The sequence below is a fragment of the Mytilus californianus genome, unplaced genomic scaffold, assembly GCF_021869535.1.
Source record: "Mytilus californianus isolate M0D057914Y unplaced genomic scaffold, xbMytCali1.0.p SCAF_8, whole genome shotgun sequence".
NCBI lineage: Eukaryota > Metazoa > Mollusca > Bivalvia > Mytilida > Mytilidae > Mytilus > Mytilus californianus.
The window spans coordinates 42227195-42254029 of record NW_026262734.1 but is presented as its reverse complement, the minus strand read 5'-3'; the positions used below and the strand labels follow the sequence as shown (position 1 = coordinate 42254029).

At 32.9% G+C, this 26835-nt stretch overlaps 2 protein-coding genes across 5 annotated transcripts in view; both read left to right on the top strand.

Moving 5' to 3' along the window:
- Positions 1 to 2139: 2139 nt before the first annotated feature.
- Positions 2140 to 26835, top strand: part of LOC127712644 (transient receptor potential cation channel subfamily M member-like 2) — a 67781-nt gene continuing 43085 nt past the window's right edge. For 2 of the 3 annotated variants that reach the window (XR_007987223.1, XM_052219200.1), the window contains exons 1-8: positions 2140 to 2224; positions 6136 to 6458; positions 6936 to 7045; positions 12963 to 13051; positions 16665 to 16831; positions 18333 to 18515; positions 22642 to 22845; positions 23068 to 23133. Coding sequence is in view for 2 of the 3 variants with exons in the window: in XM_052219200.1 (XP_052075160.1) it covers positions 6165 to 6458; positions 6936 to 7045; positions 12963 to 13051; positions 16665 to 16831; positions 18333 to 18515; positions 22642 to 22845; positions 23068 to 23133 (1113 nt within the window). In the remaining variant the exon portion in view is untranslated. The remainder of the gene's footprint in view (positions 2225 to 6135; positions 6459 to 6935; positions 7046 to 12962; positions 13052 to 16664; positions 16832 to 18332; positions 18516 to 22641; positions 22846 to 23067; positions 23134 to 26835) is intronic. The other variant, XM_052219201.1, reaches the window with a different exon arrangement.
- LOC127712646 (uncharacterized) lies at positions 20527 to 21888 on the top strand. 2 transcript variants are annotated; one of them, XM_052219202.1, is made up of 3 exons: positions 20527 to 20963; positions 21042 to 21587; positions 21666 to 21888. In XM_052219202.1, exons 1-3 carry the CDS (start codon positions 20632 to 20634, stop codon positions 21766 to 21768), a joined length of 981 nt encoding a protein of 326 aa, XP_052075162.1. In that variant the 5' UTR covers positions 20527 to 20631; the 3' UTR covers positions 21769 to 21888. The 2 variants fall into 2 exon arrangements, 1 of the variants encoding a protein (XP_052075162.1); XR_007987224.1 differs by having other exon boundaries at positions 20654 to 20807.

Here is a 26835-nt window from a genome sequence, read left to right as displayed (position 1 = left end):
GTCAGTTTCTGCATGATCGAGGGCGTCTGATAAAGTGACGATCGCCTGACGTCATGTCTCCGCACGCGTATCTCAGTTTACACGGCGTGGTAAAAGAAAAAAAAGTCAAGATTTCTGAGTCATGCATTGGATCAAACAAACCAAGATTTCAAAAATAAAATAAGAGTATTTTTACACGTTTTATGAACATAATAGCAGTATGCCGTATTGAATTGCGTGGTATTTACGCGTCCATTATTGAGGGTGGTAAAGGGGGGTGATTACACGAAAAAAACGTGAAATAAGACATAATTTCACGTTGAACGTGACATAATTTCTGTCATGAACGTTGCACGAAAAATAAAGACTTTGATGTGAACCTTTTGTGACTTTTTCTTGTATATATAAACTCTCTGTTTTACTTGATATTCCCGATTTAGTATACACATTTATAATATAAATGGTTTACGGCTTTTAAAAAAGTATATAACGATCTTCTTAGCTTTTAAAATGCAAATATCCCGCAGACACGAAAGTGTATTCTTGGTCTATTTCATTTTCTTTATTAACAAGGATAAACACGTTGTCATGTTATCCATGCCACCAGCTACCACGACTCGTGGTTAAAAGTATCAGAAATAGGAAGTTTGAACTGACAGATGATGGAAAGTGCAAACACGTTAAAGCGCATCACTGTTAAGATGTCGATCCTATTTAAAGTCATTCTTTTCATTTTACCAAAAAAATCAAAGAATCGGCAATGAGGACGCATGTATCTAGAAGATCCGAAAAGTGTTCACAAGTTAAAAACATATCAGATTTGAACTTAATATGAAGTCATTACGTATGTAAAGTTGTTTCTTAGAAAAAATTAACGGAAATATTTGTTGGATTGACGAACAGAAGCACAAGTTGATTGTAATATATCCCTAATCCTACAGCTTTCCCTAGTAATTCATACCATGCTGGTCTCATTAGTCCTTTTATTTTTTTATGTTTTCTAACATTACAATCATGAACTAGAGACATTAGACATATATGGCAATACAGCAATCCATCAACATATTCATACCAGAGGACTATAGTAGCATATGGTACAACGATTTTGAACTTATCGCAAACTGAATCAAATCGAAAGAATACGACAAAAATAAATATGTTTGGCCCGTTACAAATTTGCTTAGACAATAAAATGTTAGTGTGATGTAGTTTCTTAATACTTAATGAACAATGTGTTAGGCCAAACCATGCAGTACATATATCTTGGAAGCTCCAAAATCGATAAGGAACAACATCAAAGGCCTTTCCGCTTTATCAAAAAACAAAATTGAATCCATTTTTTTCTTGCCGATCCCTGCCAAGTGTTTGAATTTTATTTGAAAAATACCGAGCACGCAAAATAAGCATTTGAAAATCACGATGCACGTAAAATTAAATAAGCAGAACACGTTGAACGAGGCACCTGTCTTGCACGACTGAATGTCAAATAAAAAAGTAAAAACACGTTGAACGTGAAATAAAAAACGGCGATCACGTTGCACGAAAATAACCCTTTACCACCCTCATTATTGCATAAAATGCAAGGTGACGGTAACTGGTAACTGACGGTAACTGACAAAAAAACGGGTCCTCGACCAGTAATGTTAAATTAAAAATATATATGTACATATATATATATATATATATATATATATATATATATATATATATATATGATTCAGACTCTCTACTCATTAAAGAACTTAATTTCAGAGCCTAAGACATAAAATGTATTATATGTCTCCATGATGCTTTATTATGTCCCAGATTATTAATATATCAAGGGTTTATACAGTAAGGTACGATATAAATCCTTGATTAGTGTCTCTGATTATATTGAAAAAATATTTAAATATTTTTAATATCATGAAAAAAATTTATTTTAACTCATTCATTTTTTTTTTTTTTTATGTAAACAAAATATTTTTATTTCATTTGTTCTTTTTCTCGGTTATTATTTCTAATTTACAAAAAAATGCCTCTATATTCTACGAAAATTATTTACTTCTTATCATTACAGTACAGATATTGGGTGATCATTGGCCAAAATTGGAATCTTTCATTTGAACTTTTAGAGTTGTCTCCCATATATTGATCCTGCAGCGCTTAGCAGCACTGTAAACTTCCGGTTGTCTTTCGAAGTCGTTCTTTTCATCTTGTTTTATCCCTTCTTAGTAAAATGAACTGAGATGTTAGCTTGCGCCAGGTAATGTATTCAAATATATGAATCGTTAAAGTCTAAAAGCTCCCATACGTATGACATATTAACTTGCCATTCAAGTAAATAGTGTAGAAGCGAGAACGTGACTACAGTCTGTAGTTCGTTTCTGTAGTACAGAAATCAAAACGCGAAACAAATTATAACCAAACATCATTCATCAGCAAGTTTGTGTTCACAGATATCAAACAGTTTTAAAAGTATTTTTGGGAATAATAAACTGTCTGACATCAATTCTTCATTATGTGGTCAATAATACATAATTTAGAAAACTTCTGTATTCATTAACTTACAATGTATACATGTAGGAACTACCGCATTATGATCTGGACCAAAATAATCTGGTACAATGATTTCCCGGGAACTCCCCAAAACTCAATAGAACCTGAAAATTCAATAAAAGTACAATTTAACTTCATGAATTCGATTTGTGTGTCTTATATGCAAGTTCCCATCTGTACTCTGGTGGATGTTAACTTTATTTTGAAACAATGAAAAAAAAAATATTTATAGCAATACAATAATCAAAACACGATAAAAAAATTATTCAACACAAAAATCGTGTTTAGATTAGAAAGTCTCTTCATTTTGAAACAATGAACAAAAATATAGCAATATACTAACCAAAAAACGATTGAAAAATTATTTAACACAAAGCCAATTAAAAGGGTGCGAAAGGACCCGCGATGCGTACTTGTAGGGTGCGAACATGTTTTTGCGCGAACAGACCCTGATTCAAGACATACCTTGTGCATTGTACCTTTGTAGTTTTGAATATTCTTATTGAAATAAATATCTGTGTTGAATAAAATTTACAAAATATAGATATTAAATATCTATCTTTTGAATAATTGTGTTTGCCATATTGTTATACAAGGAACTTGCATACAAGACAGACAAATCAAAATCCAGAAGTTAAAATATCTCAAATTTGTAGTCACAATTATCAATAAATTTGAATAAAAGCAGCGTTACACCGTATAAAATTAAGTTTTGGTTAATATCTACATGTATCAGTTCCCTGATTCATATTGAGTTTTTGGGAGATCTCTGAAATTCTGTTTAGCCAAAACAACCAAGCTTCATGTAGAACAGGTATTTGGTGAAAATTTCAGATGGCTGAAGTGGTACATTGTGTATGGACGGAAATTCTTGAAGATTACACCTTTGTATAGTCTCTTTTTTTCTAATCGAATTTAAGACATGTAATCCTAACCCACATATAAAAAAGTGCTAACTTTTTAGACATACATTGTCTTTAATGTATGGGTCAATATACCTAATGCGTCTCAAATTGAGGAACACAAAAGTTGTGGGAAAACAAAAAATCTCTGTGTAGTGGTATTGGACATGTTTCAATTTTTGACAAGGGACTGAGCTTAACTATTTGTGCTGATATGGAGAGCAGATGACCATAGAATAAAGGTGTAAAAACTGTGGAGTTATTAAATGTATGCAAAGAACTTATTGTGTAAAAAAAGGGATTTTTACCTCGAGAAGCCCCAGCACAAAAGACTTTTCGTGGTTTGCTAAATTATAGAAAAAAGGAATCTCACTTTGTACCCCTAAAATTTATAATAACCACATATGTGAAAATGTCTCGGCTTCAAAACGAGCCATCATACATATCCAAGTTTAAGATAAGAGCAGAGGAATTGAGGAAAAGGCTACCATAACTGCCTACCTGAAATGAATTGCGCATCTGTACCCATATATGTACAATGATTAATTTTAGGCAGGTTTACTGTGCGTATTGCTATGTGTTTCTTTATTCTACATTGGCTAGAGGGATAAGGGGAGGGTTGAGATCTCACAAAACATGTTTAACCCGCCGCATTTTTGCGCCTGTCCCAAGTCAGGAGCCTCTGGCCTTTGTTAGTCTTGTATGTTTTTAATTTTAGTTCATTTATATGTTTTGGAGTTTAGTTTGATGTCCATTTTCACTGAACTAGTACACAATTTTATTTAAGGGCCAGCTGAGGACCACCTCCGGGTGCAGGATTTTCTCGCTGCGTTGAAGACCCATTGGTGGCCTTCGGCTGTTGTCTCCTCTTTGGTCAGGTTGTTGTCTCTTTGACATATTCCCCATTTCCATTCTCAATTTTATTTAGGTGTTATCTTGAATTTGAACAGGGTGAACCAACACCTGAAGTGGTAATCGTGCGGTTGGGTAATAGTGGGTGGATACCGAAAGGTACTCACAGTTGACTTTCACTAGATAATTAAATAAAACAATAATAAAGACAACAACACCCATCAATTACCGCATGGTAAGAGTTTAATCTGGTCGACATGTTTCGCCAACAAGCGTGGCGTCTTCAGGACAATATAACATATGAAATCAAACAGTGAAGTACAAATTTTGCAGTTGTGTGGTTTGCCGAAAGTAACGTAACAATAGAGGTTGTTATGACGACATATGATTTCATATGTAATATTGTCCTGAAGACGCCACGCTTGTTGGCGAAACATGTCGACCACATTAAACTCTTACCATGCGGTAATTGATGGGTGTTGTTGTCTTTATTATTGTTTTAGGTGTTATCTATGAAAGAGGAAAAAGTCTGTATTAGACTATAAATAATTATATAAATACAGATTTTTGTAAAATTAAAACTACAGTAAGATGTACTGAGACATTAATAATTTTCACATTTTACAAATTAGGACATATTAATAAAATACAAAAAATCGCTATCATTTAAAAACAATCCAGTTTTACCTCCAATATGGCTGACAAGCCGTCACATAGTGATTAAATCCTACTCAAAGTATGTCCTATGGAAAAATATTTATACTGAAGATTTTCATATGAACAGGAATAATATTTCCTTGCTCACCCAATTTTGTCAATATAACGGAACTATAAACAACTGTCATACAAGTGGGAGGTTTAGTCAGCTATATATATTACAGGTTTAACCAACCATTTAAAAAAAAAATTCTTTGAAAAATGCCTGTACCAAGTCAGGAATATGACAATTGTTTTCCATTAGTTCCATTGGTTGATAAAGTTTAACATTTGATTTTGTAAGTTTTTGTGAACTCCTTTTTTGAATTTACCTTGGAGTTTGGTATTTTTTATTGTACTTTTTCTTTCCTTCAATTCTAATTTCTTTCAATATTATCAATAGGGGAAAATTTCCAATAGTCTAAAATATAAAATGTACATGTAGTTCCTTGTTAGTCAGCCATACTCCTCTTCAGTTTTCGAGGTAGAACAGTTTTATTTTGTAGAACAATATGAATTGATACAGACATACAATAAAAATATTGACAGAATTTTAATGTTTGTTCAATTTGTATCAAAATTCTAGTCTAACACTGGCAGTTGTTGATCTCAATATAGAAATAAGGATATGTGATATGTGATATAATTGCCAATAAGACAACTATCCACTCAGACCATTTTTTGGGAACATTTCTCTTATATTGAGTACATGGGTGTTTGTCAAATTCTTACAGTTTAATAAGTAGAATCTTCAGTATAGTTTGTAAGTTATATGATTTTGAAAAACATACATGTACATGTATTAACCCCGCCACATTCTTTATGTGACTGTTTCAAGTCAGGAGCCTGTAGTTCAGTGGTTGTCATGGTAGTCGTTGGTTCATGTCTGTCATATTTGTTTTTCGTTAATTGTTTTGTTATAAATTAGGCAGTTATAGTTTTCGCAATTGAATTGTTTCATATTTTTCATGTCGGCCTTTTATAGCCGACTATACGGTATGGGTTTTTCTCATTGTTGAAGGCTGTACAGTTGCCTATAATTGCTTACATCCACTTTATTTGAACTCTGGTGGATAGTTGTCTCATTGGCAATCATCATCTCCTTATTTTTATATTTCATCTAACAAGTGACATGTTGTTTTTTAATCTCTGGGATATTTTGTTTCAGGTGAATACAAAAACTCACCAGACTCCAAGATGGCTGGGATTGGAAATAGACTGATGGAATCAAAGATACATCCTAGTGGCAGAAACTTGCAGGCATTTGGAATGGAGGATTTCAGCTCTCCATCTCAGTTTGACACTGGGGGTGGAACAAATTCACGGATGATGACAAGAGATGAAATTGATGAACGCAGAGCCAGAACACAGGAAAGACTTACATTAGAGGATGTTAGATTTTCAGACATGAGGAAGAAAGTTCCTTTAATGGGAAGGGTCCCGTTAAGTAAAATGATGAATTCTGACCAGGAAGATAAAAGTTTTGAGAAGGTAGTTAACAAATATGAAGTTACAGAATGTACAGAAATGTTGTGTCTATGTCCATGAGGCACCATCCAAACAACAGAGAAAAAAAAAACATCAAGGGGCCAATAAAGAAAAGTAAATTGTCGCAGGTTAGGGGAGAGTTGGGTGCCCACAAACATGTTTTATCCTGCCAGCTGTCCTAAGTCAGGAGCCTGTAATTAGGCGCTTGTTTTTTGTAGATCATATTTATTTTTCCATTTTTTTTTTACATAAACAAGGCCACTAGAATGTTGTTTTTTTACACCAATAAGGCCACTAGAATGTTGTTTTTTTACACCAATAAGGCCACTAGAATGTTGTTTTTTACATAAATAAGGCCACTAGAATTGTTTCACATTTGTCATGTCATTGTATTGCTTTACTATGCGGTATGGGTTTTCTCATTAAGCTGTTTATTAAGTTTTTAAAAAGATTTAAGAAGCAGTCTTTTCTATTTTTTAGCAAAAGTTGGATCATATTGCTTTCATCAGACAAAACTTCATGCAGTTAGAATGTCAACTATTTGTTCCTGCACCAAATCAACAAAAAATAGAGAAAATAGAGGCGCTAAAGTATGTATTGGTGTGAAAGTGCATGAAATGATTATTAATTTTCATTAAATTATTATACACACATACAGACTTTCTAAAGATATGAAAAAAAATGATCAAAAGCATTGCTGTGTGGCAAATGAAATTATACTAAAAAATTATGGCAAAACAACAAATGTAGTCAACAGTCTGACTGTAGTAGTCCGAGATTACTCTGACGTCCAACGGCTGTTTTGCCAGACAAGCTGGGGCCGTGGGACGTCAGAGCTCGTCCCATATCAAAAAGTGGATATTTGCCCGTCCAAAATAGATGCGCTGCTTCGTCGCTTCTGATGCCAACGGACGGCCTTGGAATTATATAAATCAGGTATCAATTTGTTCATTTTTCATTTATCTCTTCATTTATGTAAGTTTCACCTACCTGCCACCCTTTATTTTCTCATATTCAGACAGTTTTCACAGTGACCCATCGATTCAGACATTTTTACTTTTATTTTCAAATGTTACGAGACATTTTGCGACCTCGAGACTCAAATATGCAAATATCTATACTTTTTTCACCTCCTTTATAGGAGATCGATATTTAACATTTAGTAGCCAACCACGATTTTTCACCTCCTTTACAGGAGATCGGTATTAAGCATTTAGTGCCAACCACGATAACATTCGAAAGCTCTCGGATATTTACATTGCTTGCATCGTAAATGAGCGAGGTGTTAGATTATATATTCATATTGACCTAGGGTCATATGCATACATCATTTTCCATAGTCCATTGTGCCTTACTTTTTTCTCGTGATCACATGACAATCTTTCAAAATGAAAGTCAAAATGCCAGAATCGGTGGGTCACTGTGAAAACTGTCTAAATATGAGAAAATAAAGGGTGACAGGTAGGTGAAACTTACATAAATGAAGAGATAAATGAAAAATGAACAAATTGATACCTGATTTATATAATTCCAAGGCCGTCCGTTGGCATCAGAAGCGACGAAGCAGCGCATCTATTTTGGACGGGCAAATATCCACTTTTTGATATGGGACGAGCTCTGACGTCCCACGGCCCCAGCTTGTCTGGCAAAACAGCCGTTGGACGTCAGAGTAATCTCGGACTAGACTGTAGATACACAAAAATTATGACAAAACATCAAATGTAGTCAACAGTCTGACTGCAGATATACAAAAATTATGACAAAACATCAAATGTAGTCAACAGTCTGACTGCAGATATACAAAAATTATGACAAAACATCAAATGTTGTCAACAGTCTGACTGCAGATACACAAAAATTATGACAAAACATCAAATGTAGTCTAACAGTCTGACTGCAGATACATACACAAAAATTATGACATAACATCAAATGTTGTCAACAGTCTGACTGCAGATATACAAAAGTTATGACAAAACATCAAATGTAGTCAACAGTCTGACTGCAGATACACAAAAATTGTGACAAAACATCAAATGTAGTCAACAGTCTGACTGCAGATACATACACAAAAATTATGACAAAACAACAAATGTAGTCAACAGTCTGACTGTAGGTACACAAAAATTATGACAAAACAAATGTAGACAACAGTCTGAATGCAGATACACAAAAATTATGACAAAACAACAAATGTAGTCAACAGTCTGACTGCAGATACACAACAATTATGACAAAACATCAAATGTAGTCAACAGTCTGACTGCAGATACATACACAAAAATTATGACAAAACAACAAATGTAGTCAACAGTCTGACTGCAGGTACACAAAAATTATGACAAAACAACAAATGTAGTCAACAGTCTGACTGCAGATACATACACAAATTATGACAAAACAACAAATGTAGTCAACAGTCTGTCTGCAGATACATACACAAAAATTATGACAAAACAACAAATGTAGTCAACAGTCTGACTGCAGGTACACAAAAATTATGACAAAACAACAAATGTAGTCAACAGTCTGACTGCAGATACACAACAATTATGACAAAACAACAAATGTAGACAACAGTCTGACTGCAGATACATACACAAAAATTATGACAAAACAACAAATGTAGACAACAGTCTGACTGCAGATACACAAAAATTATGACAAAACAACAAATGTAGACAACAGTCTGACTGCAGATTCACAAAAATTATGACAAAACAACAAATGTAGACAACAGTCTGATTGCTGATACACAAAAATTATGACAAAACAACAAATGAAGTCAACAGTCTGACTGCAGATACACAAAAATTATGACAAAACAACAAATGTAGACAACAGTCTGACTGCAGATTCACAAAAATTATGACAAAACAACAAATGTAGTCAACAGTCTGACTGCAGATACACAACAATTATGACCAAACAACAAATGTAGACAACAGTCTGATTGCTGATACACAAAAATTATGACAAAACAACAAATGAAGTCAACAGTCTGACTGCAGATACACAAAAATTATGACAAAACAACAAATGTAGACAACAGTCTGACTGCAGATTCACAAAAATTATGACAAAACAACAAATGTAGTCAACAGTCTGACTGCAGATACACAACAATTATGACAAAACAACAAATGTAGACAGCAGTCTGACTGCAGATACACAAAAATTATGACAAAACAACAAATGTAGTCAACAGTCTGACTGCAGATACACAACAATTATGACCAAACAACAAATGTAGACAACAGTCTGATTGCTGATACACAAAAATTATGACAAAACAACAAATGAAGTCAACAGTCTGACTGCAGATACACAACAATTATGACAAAACAACAAATGTAGACAACGGTCTGAATGCAGATAAAAAACAATTATCACAAAACAACAAATGTAGTCAACAGTCTGACTGCAGATACACAACAATTATGACAAAACAACAAATGTAGACAACAGTCTGACTGCAGATACACAAAAATTATGACAAAACAACAAATGTAGTCAACAGTCTGACTGCAGATACATACACAAAAATTATGACAAAACAACAAATGTTGTCAACAGTCTGACTGCAGATGCACACAAATTATGACAAAACATCAAATGTAGTCAACAGTCTGACTGCAGATACATACACAAAAATTATGACAAAACAACAGATGTTGTCAACAGTTTGACTGCAGATGCACACAAATTATGACAAAACATCAAATGTAGTCAACAGTCTGACTGCAGATACATACACAAATATTATGACAAAACAACAAATGTAGTCAACAGTCTGAATGCAGATACACAAAAATTATGACAAAACAACAAATGTAGTCAACAGTCTGACTGTAGATACACAAAAATTATGACATAACATCAAATGTTGTCAACAGTCTGAATGCAGATACACAAAAATTATGACAAAACAACAAATGTAGTCAACAGTCTGACTGCAGATACACAAACATTATGACAAAACAACAAATGTAGACAACAGTCTGAATGCAGATACACAACAATTATGACAAAACAACAAATGTAGTCAACAGTCTGACTGCAGATACACAAAAATAATGACAAAACAACAAATGTAGACATCAGTCTGACTGCAGATACACAAAAATTATGACAAAACAACAAATGTAGACAACAGTCTGACTGCAGATACACAACAATTATGACAAAACAACAAATGTAGACAACAGTCTGAATGCAGATACACAACAATTATAACAAAACAACAAATGTAGTCAACAGTCTGACTGCAGATACACAAAAATTATGACAAAACAACAAATGTAGTCAACAGTCTGAATGCAGATACACAACAATTATGACAAAACAACAAATGTAGTCAACAGTCTGACTGCAGATACACAAAAATTATGACAAAACAACAAATGTAGACAACAGTCTGAATGCAGATACACAACAATTATGACAAAACAACAAATGTAGTCAACAGTCTGACTGCAGATACACAACAATTATGACAAAACAACAAATGTAGTCAACAGTCTGACTGCAGATACACAAACATTATGACAAAACAACAAATGTAGACAACAGTCTGACTGCAGATACACAACAATTATGACCAAACAACAAATGAAGTCAACAGTCTGACTGCAGATACACAACAATTATGACAAAACAACAAATGTTGTCAACAGTTTGACTGCAGATACACAACAATTATGACAAAACATCAAATGTAGACAACAGTCTGACTGCAGATACACAAAAATTATGATAAAACAACAAATGTTGTCAACAGTCTGACTGCAGATGCACACAAATTATGACAAAACATCAAATGTAGTCAACAGTCTGACTGCAGATATACAAAAGTTATGACAAAACATCAAATGTTGTCAACAGTCTGACTGCAGATACATACACAAAAATTATGACAAAACAACAGATGTTGTCAACAGTTTGACTGCAGATGCACACATATTATGACAAAACATCAAATGTAGTCAACAGTCTGACTGCAGATACATACACAAATATTATGACAAAACAACAAATGTAGTCAACAGTCTGAATGCAGATACACAAAAATTATGACATAACATCAAATGTTGTCAACAGTCTGAATGCAGATACACAAAAATTATGACAAAACAACAAATGTAGTCAACAGTCTGACTGCAGGTACACAAAAATAATGACAAAACAACAAATGTAGACATCAGTCTGACTGCAGATACACAAAAATTATGACAAAACAACAAATGTAGACAACAGTCTGACTGCAGATACACAACAATTATGACAAAACAACAAATGTAGACAACAGTCTGAATGCAGATACACAACAATTATGACAAAACAACAAATGTAGTCAACAGTCTGACTGGCAGATACACAAAAATTATGACAAAACAACAAATGTAGTCAACAGTCTGAATGCAGATACACAACAATTATGACAAAACAACAAATGTAGTCAACAGTCTGACTGGCAGATACACAAAAATTATGACAAAACAACAAATGTAGACAACAGTCTGAATGCAGATACACAACAATTATGACAAAACAACAAATGAAGTCAACAGTCTGACTGCAGATACACAACAATTATGACAAAACAACAAATGTAGTCAACAGTCTGACTGCAGATACACAAACATTATGACAAAACAACAAATGTAGACAACAGTCTGACTGCAGATACACAACAATTATGACCAAACAACAAATGAAGTCAACAGTCTGACTGCAGATACACAACAATTATGACAAAACAACAAATGTTGTCAACAGTTTGACTGCAGATACACAACAATTATGACAAAACATCAAATGTAGACAACAGTCTGACTGCAGATACACAAAAATTATGATAAAACAACAAATGTTGTCAACAGTCTGACTGTAGATGCACACAAATTATGACAAAACATCAAATGTAGTCAACAGTCTGACTGCAGATATACAAAAGTTATGACAAAACATCAAATGTTGTCAACAGCTGACTGCAGGTACACAAAAATTATGACAAAACAACAAATGTTGTCAACAGTCTGACTGCAGGTACACAAAAATTATGACAAAACAACAAATGTAGACAACAGTCTGACTGCAGATACACAACAATTATGACAAAACAACAAATGTAGACAACAGTCTGACTGCAGATATACAAAAATTATGACAAAACATCAAATGTAGTCAACAGTCTGACTGCAGATACATACACAAAAATTATGACAAAACAACAAATGTTGTCAACAGTCTGACTGCAGATGCACACAAATTATGACAAAACATCAAATGTAGTCAACAGTCTGACTGCAGATACATACACAAAAATTATGACAAAACAACAAATGTAGTCAACAGTCTGAATGCAGATACACAAAAATTATGACAAAACAACAAATGTTGTCAACAGTCTGACTGCAGATACACAAAAAAATACGACAAAACAACCAATGTTTGACCAGATTAAAAGTATATTTTTTTAAAATCTGAAATTGTTTTATTTTATAGATGTCACTGTGGAGAAGTTTTAAAAAATCATGTTCCACATGAATTTACACCAATAGGAAAACGTAACTTTGGAAACTTAATTCCAGCTGGTATGTTTAACATATTTAAGGACTTTTAACATATTGAAAGCCTCATTTCTTTTTACTACAAAATGGTAACCCACAGATTTATTATTAATTATTTTGAATAGATATTTATAAACACAGGTATAGATATTTATAAACACAAGAATAGACATGTGCGTTAGCCGTAGCTAAGTTTACTTCTAAACGCCTGGGCATACACATGAACGTAGAAGAAAAAATAATGTAATCTAGATAAATTAAAAGAACTGGTTAAAAGAACATGAATCTTGTAATTCTTTCTTCAATGACTTGTTATTGAAGGTAAAAGGGACGAAATTCTCTTTTTAATCAAATGGTATCATGTCATATATTATATATTTGTTTATTTTCTGTCAAAGTCTGAATCTACTGTGAATTCTACTGAGTTTCCTGTTGTTTCAAGCAATTCATATCTGCTGAGATACGATATGTGGTTTGCATTTTAGTCGCGCCTGCAACATTTATGTTCAGTCTGGTCTGTGGTTAAAGTTTTTTTTTCAAACATCAATAACTTTGTCAGAACTTCATGGAATTTAACGGAAGTTGGACAGAAGCTTTTTATGACCAAATCAAAGGCAGTATTCCGAGCAAAATTTTTAAAATATTGCTTTTTTTATTTTTTTACAGTTATTATTTAGAGACAGTCTATGGTTAAAGTTTTTCACACATCAACAACTTTGTCAAACCTTCATGGAATTTTACGGAAAGTGAACACAATCTTTGTTATGATCAAAAGTCACTTTTCAGAACATATTGAAAATATATTTTTAATTTGTCCCTATTTTACTGATTAAAGGACTTTGTTGTTTTGTAGATACAGCCTGAGGTAAAAGTTTGTTACACATCAATTACCTTGTCAAACCTTCGTCGAGTCGAGTTTCATGAAAATTTGCCTAACTTTTTTTATGATTACAAGATAATGTCTGAAGCAAAATTTTGAAAGTATTTTTTTTTTCATTTTTCAGAATTTTCCCTTCATAGGTATATGAAACTTGGAAATAAGCTAATCTTCAAGATTAAGAAAAAACATTAAAATTTTTTTTTTTCTTAAATCCTGTATTTGACTGTCAGATACATGGATTTACTTTTTACAGTCAACATTACACTTTTACACTGACAGCTACAATCCCAGGCGAGACACAGGGTTCCACGGAACTCTTTGCAAATTCTTGTATTTTACTGGCCATATATAAAAAAAAATTCGTAAGGGTTCCGCGGAACCCAGTGTCTCGCCTACTTTTGCTGTTAATCGCAGGCTCAACAAAAATGAGGAAAAAAATTAATAAAAATATTCCTCTCTATACTATCTTTTGATTGTAAGTAACTTCTGTCCAAGTTTGGTAAAAATCCAGGATAGATTATGAATCTAATAAATTTAAAAAAAACTTAAACTGCAGACTGTATGTAATGTTAACTGGAAGAAAAACTAAGTCCATTTATAAGTAAAATATGGAAAAAATGGAACAAAATTTTAACAAAATTTCCTTCTAGATACTAGCTTTTAATCATAAACAAGCTTCTGTCCAAGTTTGGTACAAATCCAAGATACTTTAAGAAAGTTTTTAAAATTTTAAAAACTTTTTCCACAGAGTGAATGTAATGTTAACTGGCAGAAAAACTAAGTCCATTTATAAGTAAAATACTGAAAAAATGATTATTTTTTTACAAAATTTACTTCTGGATACTATCTTATGATCATAAACAAGCTTCTTTCCAAGTTTGGTAGAAATCCAGGTTAGTTTAAGAAAGTTGTTAAAATTTTAAAAACTTTAACCACAGAGTGAATGTAATGTTAACTGGCAGAAAAACTAAGTCCATTTATAAGTAAAATACTGAAAAAAAGATTTTTTTTTTTACAAAATTTACTTCTGGATACTATCTTATGATCATAAACAAGCTTCTTTCCAAGTTTGGTAGAAATCCAGGATAGTTTAAGAAAGTTATTAAAATTTCAAAAACTTTAACCACAGAGTGAATGTAATGTTTCCTGGCAGAAAAACTAAGTCCATTTATAAGTAAAATACAGAAAAAATGGATTTTTTTTTTTACAAAATTTACTTTTGAATATTATCTTATGATCATAAACAAGCTTCTGTCCAAGTTTGGTAGAAATCCCGGGTAGTTTAAGAAAGTTATTAAAATTTCAAAAACTTTAACCACAGAGTGAATATTTGTGGACGCCGCCGACGACGACGCCGACGGAATGTAGGATCGCTATGTCTCGCTTTTTCGACAAAAGTCGAAGGCTCGACAATCATTATTTCATGTGTTCATTAACGGAATTTGCGCATAAAAATGGGAGAAATTTAGATGAAGTCAAAATAATTAATATAACGACAACATTGAAATGAAAAATTGCTTGTTTCCTATCTCTAAAGCTTTGGATTTATTGTTGATTGATTGCTCTACCCCACATCTCTATTATAACATATTTTACAGTAACTGGTTGTGACATTTTTCTCTAAGACCAGTGATCATTAGTTTCCAAATTAACACAATGAATATTTTAAAAATAAAATAAACAAATTAAACTCTAAAGTATGTTGCTATTGATGAGTTTTTAATGACAGAAATGGTTACTCTTTCTCGATAACGTGTGAGCTTCCGGGAACTTTTCCATCCTCGAACCTCCTACCAGATGGTCCTCTGTCCTGGACTTGCTGAGGGCCTGTAGGTCCCTCGCCAAGGTTCTGGCATACACTTAAAAATGGCCTAGCTATGCCACTGATAGATATTTATGAAAATGGGAATATATATTTATGAACACAGGAATAGATATTTATGAACACAGGAATAGATATTTATGAACTCAGGAATAGATATTTATGAACACAGGAATAGATATTTATGAACACAGGAATAGATATTTATGAACTCAGGAATAGATATTTATGAGCACAGGAATAGATATTTATGAACACAGGAATAGACATTTATGAACACAGGAATAGATATTTATGAACACAAGAATAGACATATGAACACAGGAATGGATAGTGGTTGGGGATTGGATACACTCAGATTAATTAATTGTGGGTTGTTGCATTTTCCTTAGAAAATCCTTTTGTAAGAATTGTATGTTAAATCAGAATTTTATATTATGTGTTCCAAAAAAAAGTGCCTCCCATTACCCCCATGTGTTTAATTCTGGAACAGCCCTAAATGAAAGGGACAAAATATCACTTCATTTTAAGCTTGGAACATAAACTTCAAACAGTACCAACTATGAATATCTTTTAATTATCCAATGTAATTTATTGAAAGGAACACAAAGAAAATAAGAAAATTGAAATTTTCGGATAAACAAATGGAGTGTTAGTTCTTAAAATCGAAAATTCATGAGTTTCCAATTTTACATGTTTGTGTACCAAAGAAAGTAACCAATTTTTATAGTGTTTTATAGATATTTAGGTATGTGGCAGAATGTGGTTAATGCTGGATTACCCCATTCATTCAAAAAAAAAGGGAAATGCTGGTTTTAACAACCAAAAGTATTGATGAAGAATTTCAGTAAAACTCAAAATTAACACCAAATAAAAAAAAATGATATTGATTATTACATGTATGCTTACAGTAGAATGTTTAATGTGTTTTATAGATTTAAAGCCATTTATTGATCCTAACAACCTTGGATCTAAACCACCTGAAAAGTTCCCGCCGGTGGAATGGAAAGCTGAGAAGGCTATAAAAGTAAAATATACAACATCGTTTGGCAAAATCAAATTTACTGGTATGGAACAAGTTGGTGGCATGAAACCTGCAAAGGTATGTTAACTTAGGAAAACTCCATTACAAATAAGAAAAGGACGATGTAGTGTTAAAGGTAACACGATAGCAATATCACTTCACTAATGAACAAAAATAGACATCTTTTAATTGTTCAGTATTTTCAAGTGCACTTTTAATTTTTTTTTTTATACCCTCACATATTGTAAAATTTGATACATGTAATAATAAATACATGGCACAAAGAGCAGAGGATTTAATAGGAAAAGATAAGTAAATGATGCAAATGTAATAAATTCCCACTCTAGGAGTTGCTATATTGGATTCATCATGTCTTTCTGCTAGGCTGTCCATTCTTCTAACAAATATTTTCATGAAACTTTCTCGGGTACTTCAAAACAAAATGACTTCATAATTGGTCAGGGGTTTGGGAGTTATTAGTTGCAATGTGCGAGATCTTTTCGAATCTGTCAAACACCTATATAGCTACTTCCTGTATGACAATACTTTGAATTTTTCAATATCTATAATGAGCTTGATATATTCATTGCACATTTCTCAAGTACTTCTAAACCGATTAATTCCATTTGTGTTCAGCAGCTTGGATGACTAGTAACGTGTTAGCATTTTTTGGATCTGTCAGACACCTACTTCCTGTACTCCCATACTTGGAATTATGCTTAGAATAACAAATAGGGCAACTTCTTGTTCATGATATGCAAATGATGCAAGAAACCTAAAATCTTGTTCATGATATGCAAATGATGCAAGAAACCTAAATAAATAAAGAACCAAAATTCATTTTTCAAAAGGATATCTGAAGAAAAAATTGGTTATTGAAATGGTGAAGTATGTCATGCAGCTACCAACAGTTTCCGTACAATAACCAATGAACCGTTAAACTAATGATTTTCAATGTTGTAACTGATGACAAAATGGAGGTCGAGGTCAATATTGAAGTTTTTCACTTTTACTGTTCAGGAGTTATGGCCCTTGATATATTGGAAATTAGGCACTTAATAGTGTATCCATGCAGTAACTTATGAAGGGTTCAAACAATGGTTTTCAAATGTTAATTTGTTGTTACTGATGACAAAATGGAGGTCAAACTATGTATTGACAATCATGACAATTTTCACTTTTGCCAATTAGGGAAATAGGCACAGAAAGTGGCAGCTGGTCAAACAAGCCTGAATATACCTTGAAAATACCGAAAACCTGATTTGACAATTTTCTTGTTCCATACTACAGGGCTGGATATTTGTAGGTGTGGTTTTCTGGAATCCTGATTATTTCTTTTTTTTAATTATTTAAAATACATGTATGAGTATGAATATTCATACATTTGCATTAAAAATTTTATAAACCTAAAACTGATAAAAGTAATTCCAATTTAAATTTCATTTCCCTTCTTAAATTATGTTACACCATTTTAGCATAATTAATTACCCCTTGACCAATCAGAAAGTTCAAAAAAATGGCTTTCTGTCATGTGACACCATTTCTTAATTAATCCATCGAAAATTTGTGTTCTTTCCAGTACTTACGTTTAAAAGATGAAGAACAACCAGATTCAGTTGGCCTGGCTATTAAGCTGATGAAAGACCACTGGAGAATAATGGAACCAAATACGCCTAGTCTGATCATATCTGTTGTTGGTGGTGCTAAAAACTTCAAGCTTAATGGTAAAATGAGGGAAACTTTCCAGTCTGGTCTAATTAAAGTAAGTATAGTGGTCTGCTGTAAAATGACGGAAACCTTACCAGTCTAGTCTTATTTAAGTAAGTAAGGTGGTCTGTTGTAAAATGACAGAAACATTCCAGTCTGATCTGATTAAGGTAACTTTGAATGGGCTGTTGTAAAATGAGGGAAACATTGCAGTTGATCTTCAGGAGGTCTGTTACAAATGAGGGAAGCATTCCAGTTTGATCTTTGAGTGGTCTGTTATAATGAGGGAAGCATTCCAGTTTGATCTTATAAGGGTAACTTTAAATGGTCTGTTGTAAAACGAGGGATGCATTCCAGCCTAATCATTTTTCTAATCTTTGAATGGTCTGTTGTAAAACGAGGACAGCATTCCAGCCTAATAATTGATTGGTCTGTTGTAAAATGAGGGAATCATTCCAGTTTGATCTTTGAAAGGTCTGTTGTAAAATGAGGGAATCATTCCAGTTTGATCTTTGAAAGGTTTGTTGTAAAATGAGGGAAGCCTTCCAGTTTGATCTTTGAGTGGTCTGTTATAAACGAGGGAAGCATTTCAGTTTGATCTTTGAGTGGTCTGTTATAAATGAGGGAAGCATTCTAGTTTGATCTTATTAAGGTAACTTTAAATGGTCTGTTGTAAAATGAGGGAAGCATTCCAGCTTAATCTTTGAGTGGTCTGTTGTAAAATTAGGGTAGCATTCCTGTTTGATCTTTGAAAAGTCTGTGGTAAAATAAGGGAAGCATTCCAATTTGATTTATAAATTCAGTCAATATTTTGGTGATATCTTAGGTCAGACAAGAGACTGGTCAAAACTCTATTGTATGCTTGCTGCTAATTCACAGGATATGTCTCATCACATATATTTCAACAGGAGTAACACTATTGTCAATCAGGGCTTCCAAAAAATATTTGAGCCAGCCGGACATTTTTTTTTTTGTCTTGTCCCGATTTTAATCCCTTAAGACTTAGTAACAAAAGGCAACCATAGTAATCAGTTGGGCATCATATAAATTATGATTGACACAAAAACGATATTTAACTTGATTTTTTATATAAGTTTGATGTTCTGGGGATAACTGTTAAATTGACAGTGCACCATTCGAAGTGTGCAACATCAGCGGACTAATATCTGCCTTAGACTCTTTATTTGTGCAAAATTACGCTGTCAATAACTTCACTTTCGGTTTTAAAAAGTACATTTTCCTAATACTGGATGTTGACTTGACAATGGTAAAACATGGACCAGAGACAGATACAAAGAATCTGTGTACGTCTTTACAAAGTACGATTGAGTTTAAGTAGCTCTTTCCGCGTTATTTCTTCAGGAAAATACTTGAAATGAACGTTAGATAAAGGTACCAATGATATTTTTAGCATTTTTGAAAATTCGGATGAATAACTGAATCTCACCTCACGAGGGTACTAGTTCAAACAACGTGGTTCTGACGATTTTTCCCTTAAAACCTTTATTACTACCTTTTTAAATTTTCATCAAATCATATTTAAATACGTTTTCTGATAATCTAAATCTTATTGACTAAATTCATTAGATGCAAACCTCTGAAATTTAAGAAAATAACTTTAAATAGACCGATCAATGTCAGGTACAAAATAGTTTACGTGTCATCTGAACAGGTAAATTTCAGCTGTCAGAGAACTAATTAACCTTTATTGTAATGAGAGGGTATTAAAGTAGGGTTTGTTTTGATAGTAATTATTCATCATGTCACTTAAATGACCAGAAATGTGTGGCTGTTTAAGACAAAAGGTCAGGTCAAAAAGATCGCAAAAACTTCAACTTTTTTTCTGAAGTATGTAAAATGTCCCTTTCAGCCTCGGCACAACAAGACATTTATATAATTTACCGGATTTGTTCGAACAATACGACTGTTTTGGAAGCCCTACTGTCAATAGTCATTGTTGAACCTTTTTGGTAGGCTAATGTTGCAAAATCTTAAATTTTACGTGTAGTGTTGTGTTTTGTGTGCTGTTGGTTATAAAAATGAGATGAAATATGATTGATAATGAGACATCTATCCACCAGAGACCAGAGGACAAGGATGTAAGCAACTATAGGTCACTGTACTGTACGGCCTTCAACAATGAGACATCTATCCACCAGAGACCAAAGGACATGGATGTAAGCAACTATAGATCACTGTACTGTACGGCCTTCAACAATGAGACATCTATCCACCAGAGACCAGAGGACATGGATGTAAGCAACTATAGGTCACTGTACTGTACGGCCTTCAACAATGAGACATCTATCCACCAGAGACCAAAGGACAAGGATGTAAGCAACTATAGGTCACTGTACTGTACGACCTTCAACAATGAGACATCTATCCACCAGAGACCAGAGGACATGGATGTAAGCAACTATAGGTCACTGTACTGTACGGCCTTCAACAATGAGACATCTATCCACCAGAGACCAAAGGACAAGGATGTAAGCAACTATAGGTCACTGTACTGTACGGCCTTCAACAATGAGACATCTATCCACCAGAGACCAAAGGACAAGGATGTAAACAACTATAGGTCACTGTACTGTACGGCCTTCAACAATGAGACATCTATCCACCAGAGACCAAAGGACAAGGATGTAAGCAACTATAGGTCACTGTACTGTACGGCCTTCAACAATGAGACATCTATCCACCAGAGACCAGAGGACATGGATGTAAGCAACTATAGGTCACTGTACTGTACGGCCTTCAACAATGAGACATCTATCCACCAGAGACCAAAGGACAAGGATGTAAGCAACTATAGGTCACTGTACTGTACGGCCTTCAACAATGAGACATCTATCCACCAGAGACCAAAGGACAAGGATGTAAGCAACTATAGGTCACTGTACTGTACGGCCTTCAACAATGAGACATCTATCCACCAGAGACCAAAGGACAAGGATGTAAGCAACTATAGGTCACTGTACTGTACGGCCTTCAACAATGAGACATCTATCCACCAGAGGCCAGAGGACAAGGATGTAAGCAACTATAGGTCACTGTACTGTACGGCCTTCAACAATGAGACATCTATCCACCAGAGACCAAAGGACAAGGATGTAAGCAACTATAGGTCACTGTACTGTACGACCTTCAACAATGAGACATCTATCCACTAGAGACCAAAGGACAAGGATGTAAGCAACTATAGGTCACTGTACTGTACGGCCTTCAACAATGAGACATCTATCCACCAGAGACCAAAGGACAAGGATGTAAGCAACTATAGGTCACTGTACGGCCTTCAACAATGAGACATCTATCCACCAGAGACCAAAGGACAAGGATGTAAGCAACTATAGGTCACTGTACGGCCTTCAACAATGAGACATCTATCCACCAGAGACCAAAGGATAAGGATGTAAGCAACTATAGGTCACTGTACAACCTTGAAAAATCATCAAAACCCATAGTGATAAGAAGCTAGCTGTAAAAGACCCCCACATGAGAAAATGTTAAACAATATTAAAGAGAAAAACGGTGGCCTAATTTATGCTAAAAACAAAAACAGAAAAACAAAAATGACATACAGCAACCAACTACAATCACTGAATAACAGGACCATGACTTGTGACAGCCATTAAAAGAATGTGTCAAGGTTAAACATGTGTGAAAGCTCAACCCTCCTCCTTACCTGGGAAAGTGATATAAAACTGCAACAAAAAAACAAACTGAAAAACAATGATCAGTTAACAGCTTCAAGTGTTTGTAAATTTTTGTATTATTTTCTGTACCTTGTTTAGATAGTCTCGATTTTATATTTAGCTAAAAAATATATAGAATAACTGATTCCAAGAATTTTAATGTAAAAAAATGTTCTACAAGTGACCAAATAAACATATTAATTCAAGAATACCTAATAATTTTATTTCATTATCTTTTTTGTCTTCAAATGTAAATATAGAAGAAAATACAAAGAACTATATTTCTTAAACCTGTACTCACTTCATTTGAATTCAACTTCATGGACAACGGCTTGACAATACTGATTGTTGTTTGACGTTAGAGGAGGTCAAATGGAGGATTTATTTCTTATGTGAGACACCAGTTTTATTTGACTGTAATTAAGAAAATCATGGTTTTTCATTTTAACCAATGTAATGAATGCTTTATATTTTATTTAACAGGCTTCTCAGACAACAAATGCCTGGCTGATAACCTCAGGATTCAATATGGGAGTAATGAAGGAAGTAGGATTAGCAGTGAGAGAAGGCCAGTCATTCGAATGGTATAAAGACAGATTTGCCCATGTTCTACGTTGTATTGGAATAGCTCCATGGGGATATGTTAAAAATAGACATGTCTTGACAGACCACAATATCAATGTACAGGTAAGTTTTGTAGTTTTTTCACAATTGAAAAATATTCTTAATGAAAGTTTGTTATGTGTAAATGCTGACAGAAGAAATAGCTTTAAATTTGAAAAAGGAATGCATGCATGGATTGCTTGCTTTTTCATTGAAGTTTTTTTCTAATCAGATGATATGGTTAAAGTGACATACCAGTCTGTGTTAGGCACAAGCTTTAATTTTAGAATTAAAATATTGTTTTAGGAAAACACACAGGGTCTGCCAAAAAGACTAGGTTATGACAAGAGAGGACATTCCCTTATATTTGAGGTATATGAGTTGTGTGTGAGGCTTCATATATTTCTGCTTGTAGCGTTTCATGTTACAAAATAAAAATTCTTGCTTTTAAATGAAAATATAGCAGCCTCTGTTAATATAGATATTGAAATCTTGCTTATTATATGAGCTTAATTAGAGCAAAATATTCTTTTCTTTTTTCTTTCAATACTGAATTTCATATTGCCTCTTATAAACATTGCTAAAAGTTCACTTTTCTGGTACTGGTGAATTTGAGGACATTTTAATGACCCCTCAACAAAGTTGTCTAGGCCATATAGTTTTACCCTTATCCGTCATTCAATCATTCTGCAACAAACAGTTATACAGACTTTTTTTCTAAACGCCTTCACATATTGAGCTGATTTTTATAATGTGAGTCTACTATGATGAGTTACATATCGAGTTTATGTTTGGTTCTGCTCTGCTGATTTTTGATGAAATTACGGGCTTTGGACTTTGAAAATTTCATAAAAATAACAGTTAATCAGATTTTTTTCTAATCGCCTTCACATATTGAGCTGATTTTTTGTATGTGAGTCCACTATTATGAGTTACAGATCGAGTTAAGGTTGGTTCCGCTCTGCTGATTTTTACCAAAATAACAGGCTTTGGACTTTGAAAATTTCATGAAAATAGCAGTTAGACAGACATTTTTTCGAAACCCCTTCACAGATTGAGCTGATTTTTATTATGCCAGTCTACTATGATGAGTTACAGATCGAGTTTACTTTGGTTCCATACCACTGATTTTTGCGGAAACAACATGTTTTGCATTTTGAACATTTTGTGAAAATAACAGTTATACAAACTTTTTTTCTAAATGCCTTCACATATTGAGTTGATTATTAATATGTGAGTCTACTATGATGAGTTACAGATTGAGTTTAAGTTTGGTTCCACTCCATTAATTTTTTATGAAATTACGGGCTTTTGACTTTGAATTTTTTGAAAATAACAGTTATACAGACTTTCATTCTCAAATTTCCACTCCAGAAAATGGCTTCAAGCATTTTTTGCGAGTGGGGCCTTTCATGTCATTCTAGGTTTTAAAAGACTTGAGTTGATATTTCAGAGGTTAAAAGACCTAGACAATTCATGTTTTGCACGTACTAGTTTTATTATCTTAAATTAGGTCAGATGTTTGTAACCTCAGGGTTTTTTTTTCTAGATGTAAAAGTTATTCCTTGTGTTTAATTTTTGCTATTCTTGCAGTAGGCATTTAACCTTGAAATTTTACCTACTCAACCAAAAACAGCAATCTAATTAAAGGTTCCTGACTTGGGACATGCACATATAGAATTTGACAGGGTAAAACATGTTTGTGAGCACTTAACCCTCCGCCTAACCTAGGACAGTGATGTTGCAGCACAAAATAAGATTAAATAGTAAAAGTCAGTTGGAAATAGATTGGCACAAAACTAAAAAAATACAATGAATATAAAGACAAAAGACAGTACCCTTGATTCTTAGTTTTTATTCATTTTCTTGACTTTTAATGGGTTAATGAAATTTGGACATCAGTAAACTACTGTTACATTTAATTAATTAGCTTTGTGTCCTGAATGAATGAGGATCCACTTTTAATTTTCATGATACCAAATGATAACCTAATTGAGATCCATTTTTATTTGGAAATCCGAATAAAAATAATGTCAACTTATGATATTATTTTTCTTATAAATGCTGAATATAAATTATTTCAATTGAACAATCCTTCAATAGAAGTTATATTTTAAAAAATGGATTGAATTATAAATGCAGTGGTCTGTTAAATGGCCGACTAACAATAACGTTAAAGCATATGAAAGTTAAGTGTTTTGTATACAGGTAATACATAGAATCTTACTATTTAACATACATTAACAGGAAGTTAAAAAACTGGAAGTGGCAAAAACGTTTGCTTTCTTTCATATCTTGCCTAAAGCAATGTGATTCCATAGTCCTTCATCAACATACAGATTTAGTTTATTTTCACAAACATTTCAAGATAATTTTTTATATACTTCATAATCAAAAGATAGCTCTTCAGATTTTTTCTTATTCATTTTTCTGTCTTTCACTTAACAATAGTTTTTTGGAAGGTGACATGATATGTTTACACTGACAGCAGCAGTTGAATACCAACCCTTTTGTAGAACCCCTTACAATTATTTTAAATATGAAACTGCTGTTTAAGTGCATTTGCACTTTGATTCTAATATATTAAGCCAAATTAATAACACCCATATATAGTACTGTAAATTCAGAAATTATTGCAAGGTTTTTATTAATGTGAGTAATGTGACTAGGTGGGTATCGCAATAATAACTTGCATTCTGATATCTGATACATTGATCTCTATGCAGACTTTTTGCAGTAATTAGAATCACATTATTGTTTATTCTTCAAAAATCGCAATAATAAATGCATGCAAAAAATTTTGAATTTACAGTAACTAATTGATAAAACAATTTCTACATTGTTTGTAAGATTATAATGGAAGAATGACACTATTAATACAGATATATTTTCACTACTGTTATGCATATTCTTGAAATTAGTATTTGATAAGTGATTCCACATACTGTGGATTAATTATTATTCGTGGATTGCCAATTTTCATGGATAATGTGGGTACATAAGCATGGTAAACCAAGAATTAGAATTTTCAACAAAGAATTAATATTTTATATAAGCTTGTATGCAGACTTTGGCAGATCTGCAAAATCAAATATCCAAGAAAATACATTTTTTTACTCAATCCACAAAAATTGGTTCCAAGGAGAACTAAACAGGATTCCATAGGAGTTTGAACAAAATTTTAATGTCATTACAAGTCAATATATGTTGTTTTTACTGTTTTCCTCCATAGCTTAGGATTTAAAATAATAAGAAAATAAGACATTTTTTAAACAATCAAAAGTTAAAAAAAAGGAGCTATTAAATATTCATGTCATTTCATATTTTTAAGACAAACACAACATGATTCTTCCAATATTTTTTAGTAAAAGTAACCACTTTAACAGAAATGGGAGAGGAAATCAATTGCTTATAAAATTATAATTACTGAATAATACATAGTCTTATTTATTTACTACAATAGGACCATCGGGTGACATGTACAGTCAAGATGGTAAGACAATGTATTATCAGTCAAATCCTAGACAATTATATTGTAATATGGCATGGTTTCCAATAATTGATATGTCCATGTAGAATTTGCCTCCTATTTGCATATTATATCAAATATTGTAACAGAAAACTTGTTTATTAGTAGTTTATGGTTCATTGGTATGGTTTGCTTTTGATAGTGGCACATTAAAATTGTCCAATTTCTTATGGCTTCTAGTGCATATTTGATAGTTGCATATATTTAGATAACTGCTGTCTCTTTCTTCAGTTTACCGAAATAAATTGGAAATGTTATTATATAAATTAAGTTTACTGGAGCATTACTTCAGAACTTATTATCATGATGTGTTTGTCTTATTTAAATTTGAATATCGTGAATAAGAAATTTACATAAATTATCCTTTAACATTAATATTTTGTACTTGTTGCATGCATGTGTACTTATTTTCACAAATTAGTTATTATCGATGAAATTCATGTAACTATTTAATTTCCCTTAAAACATATCAGCATATATTAAATAAGAATCTTTAAAATCAGATTGTGAATACTTTCATAAAACTTTGAAATTTTCACAAAGTC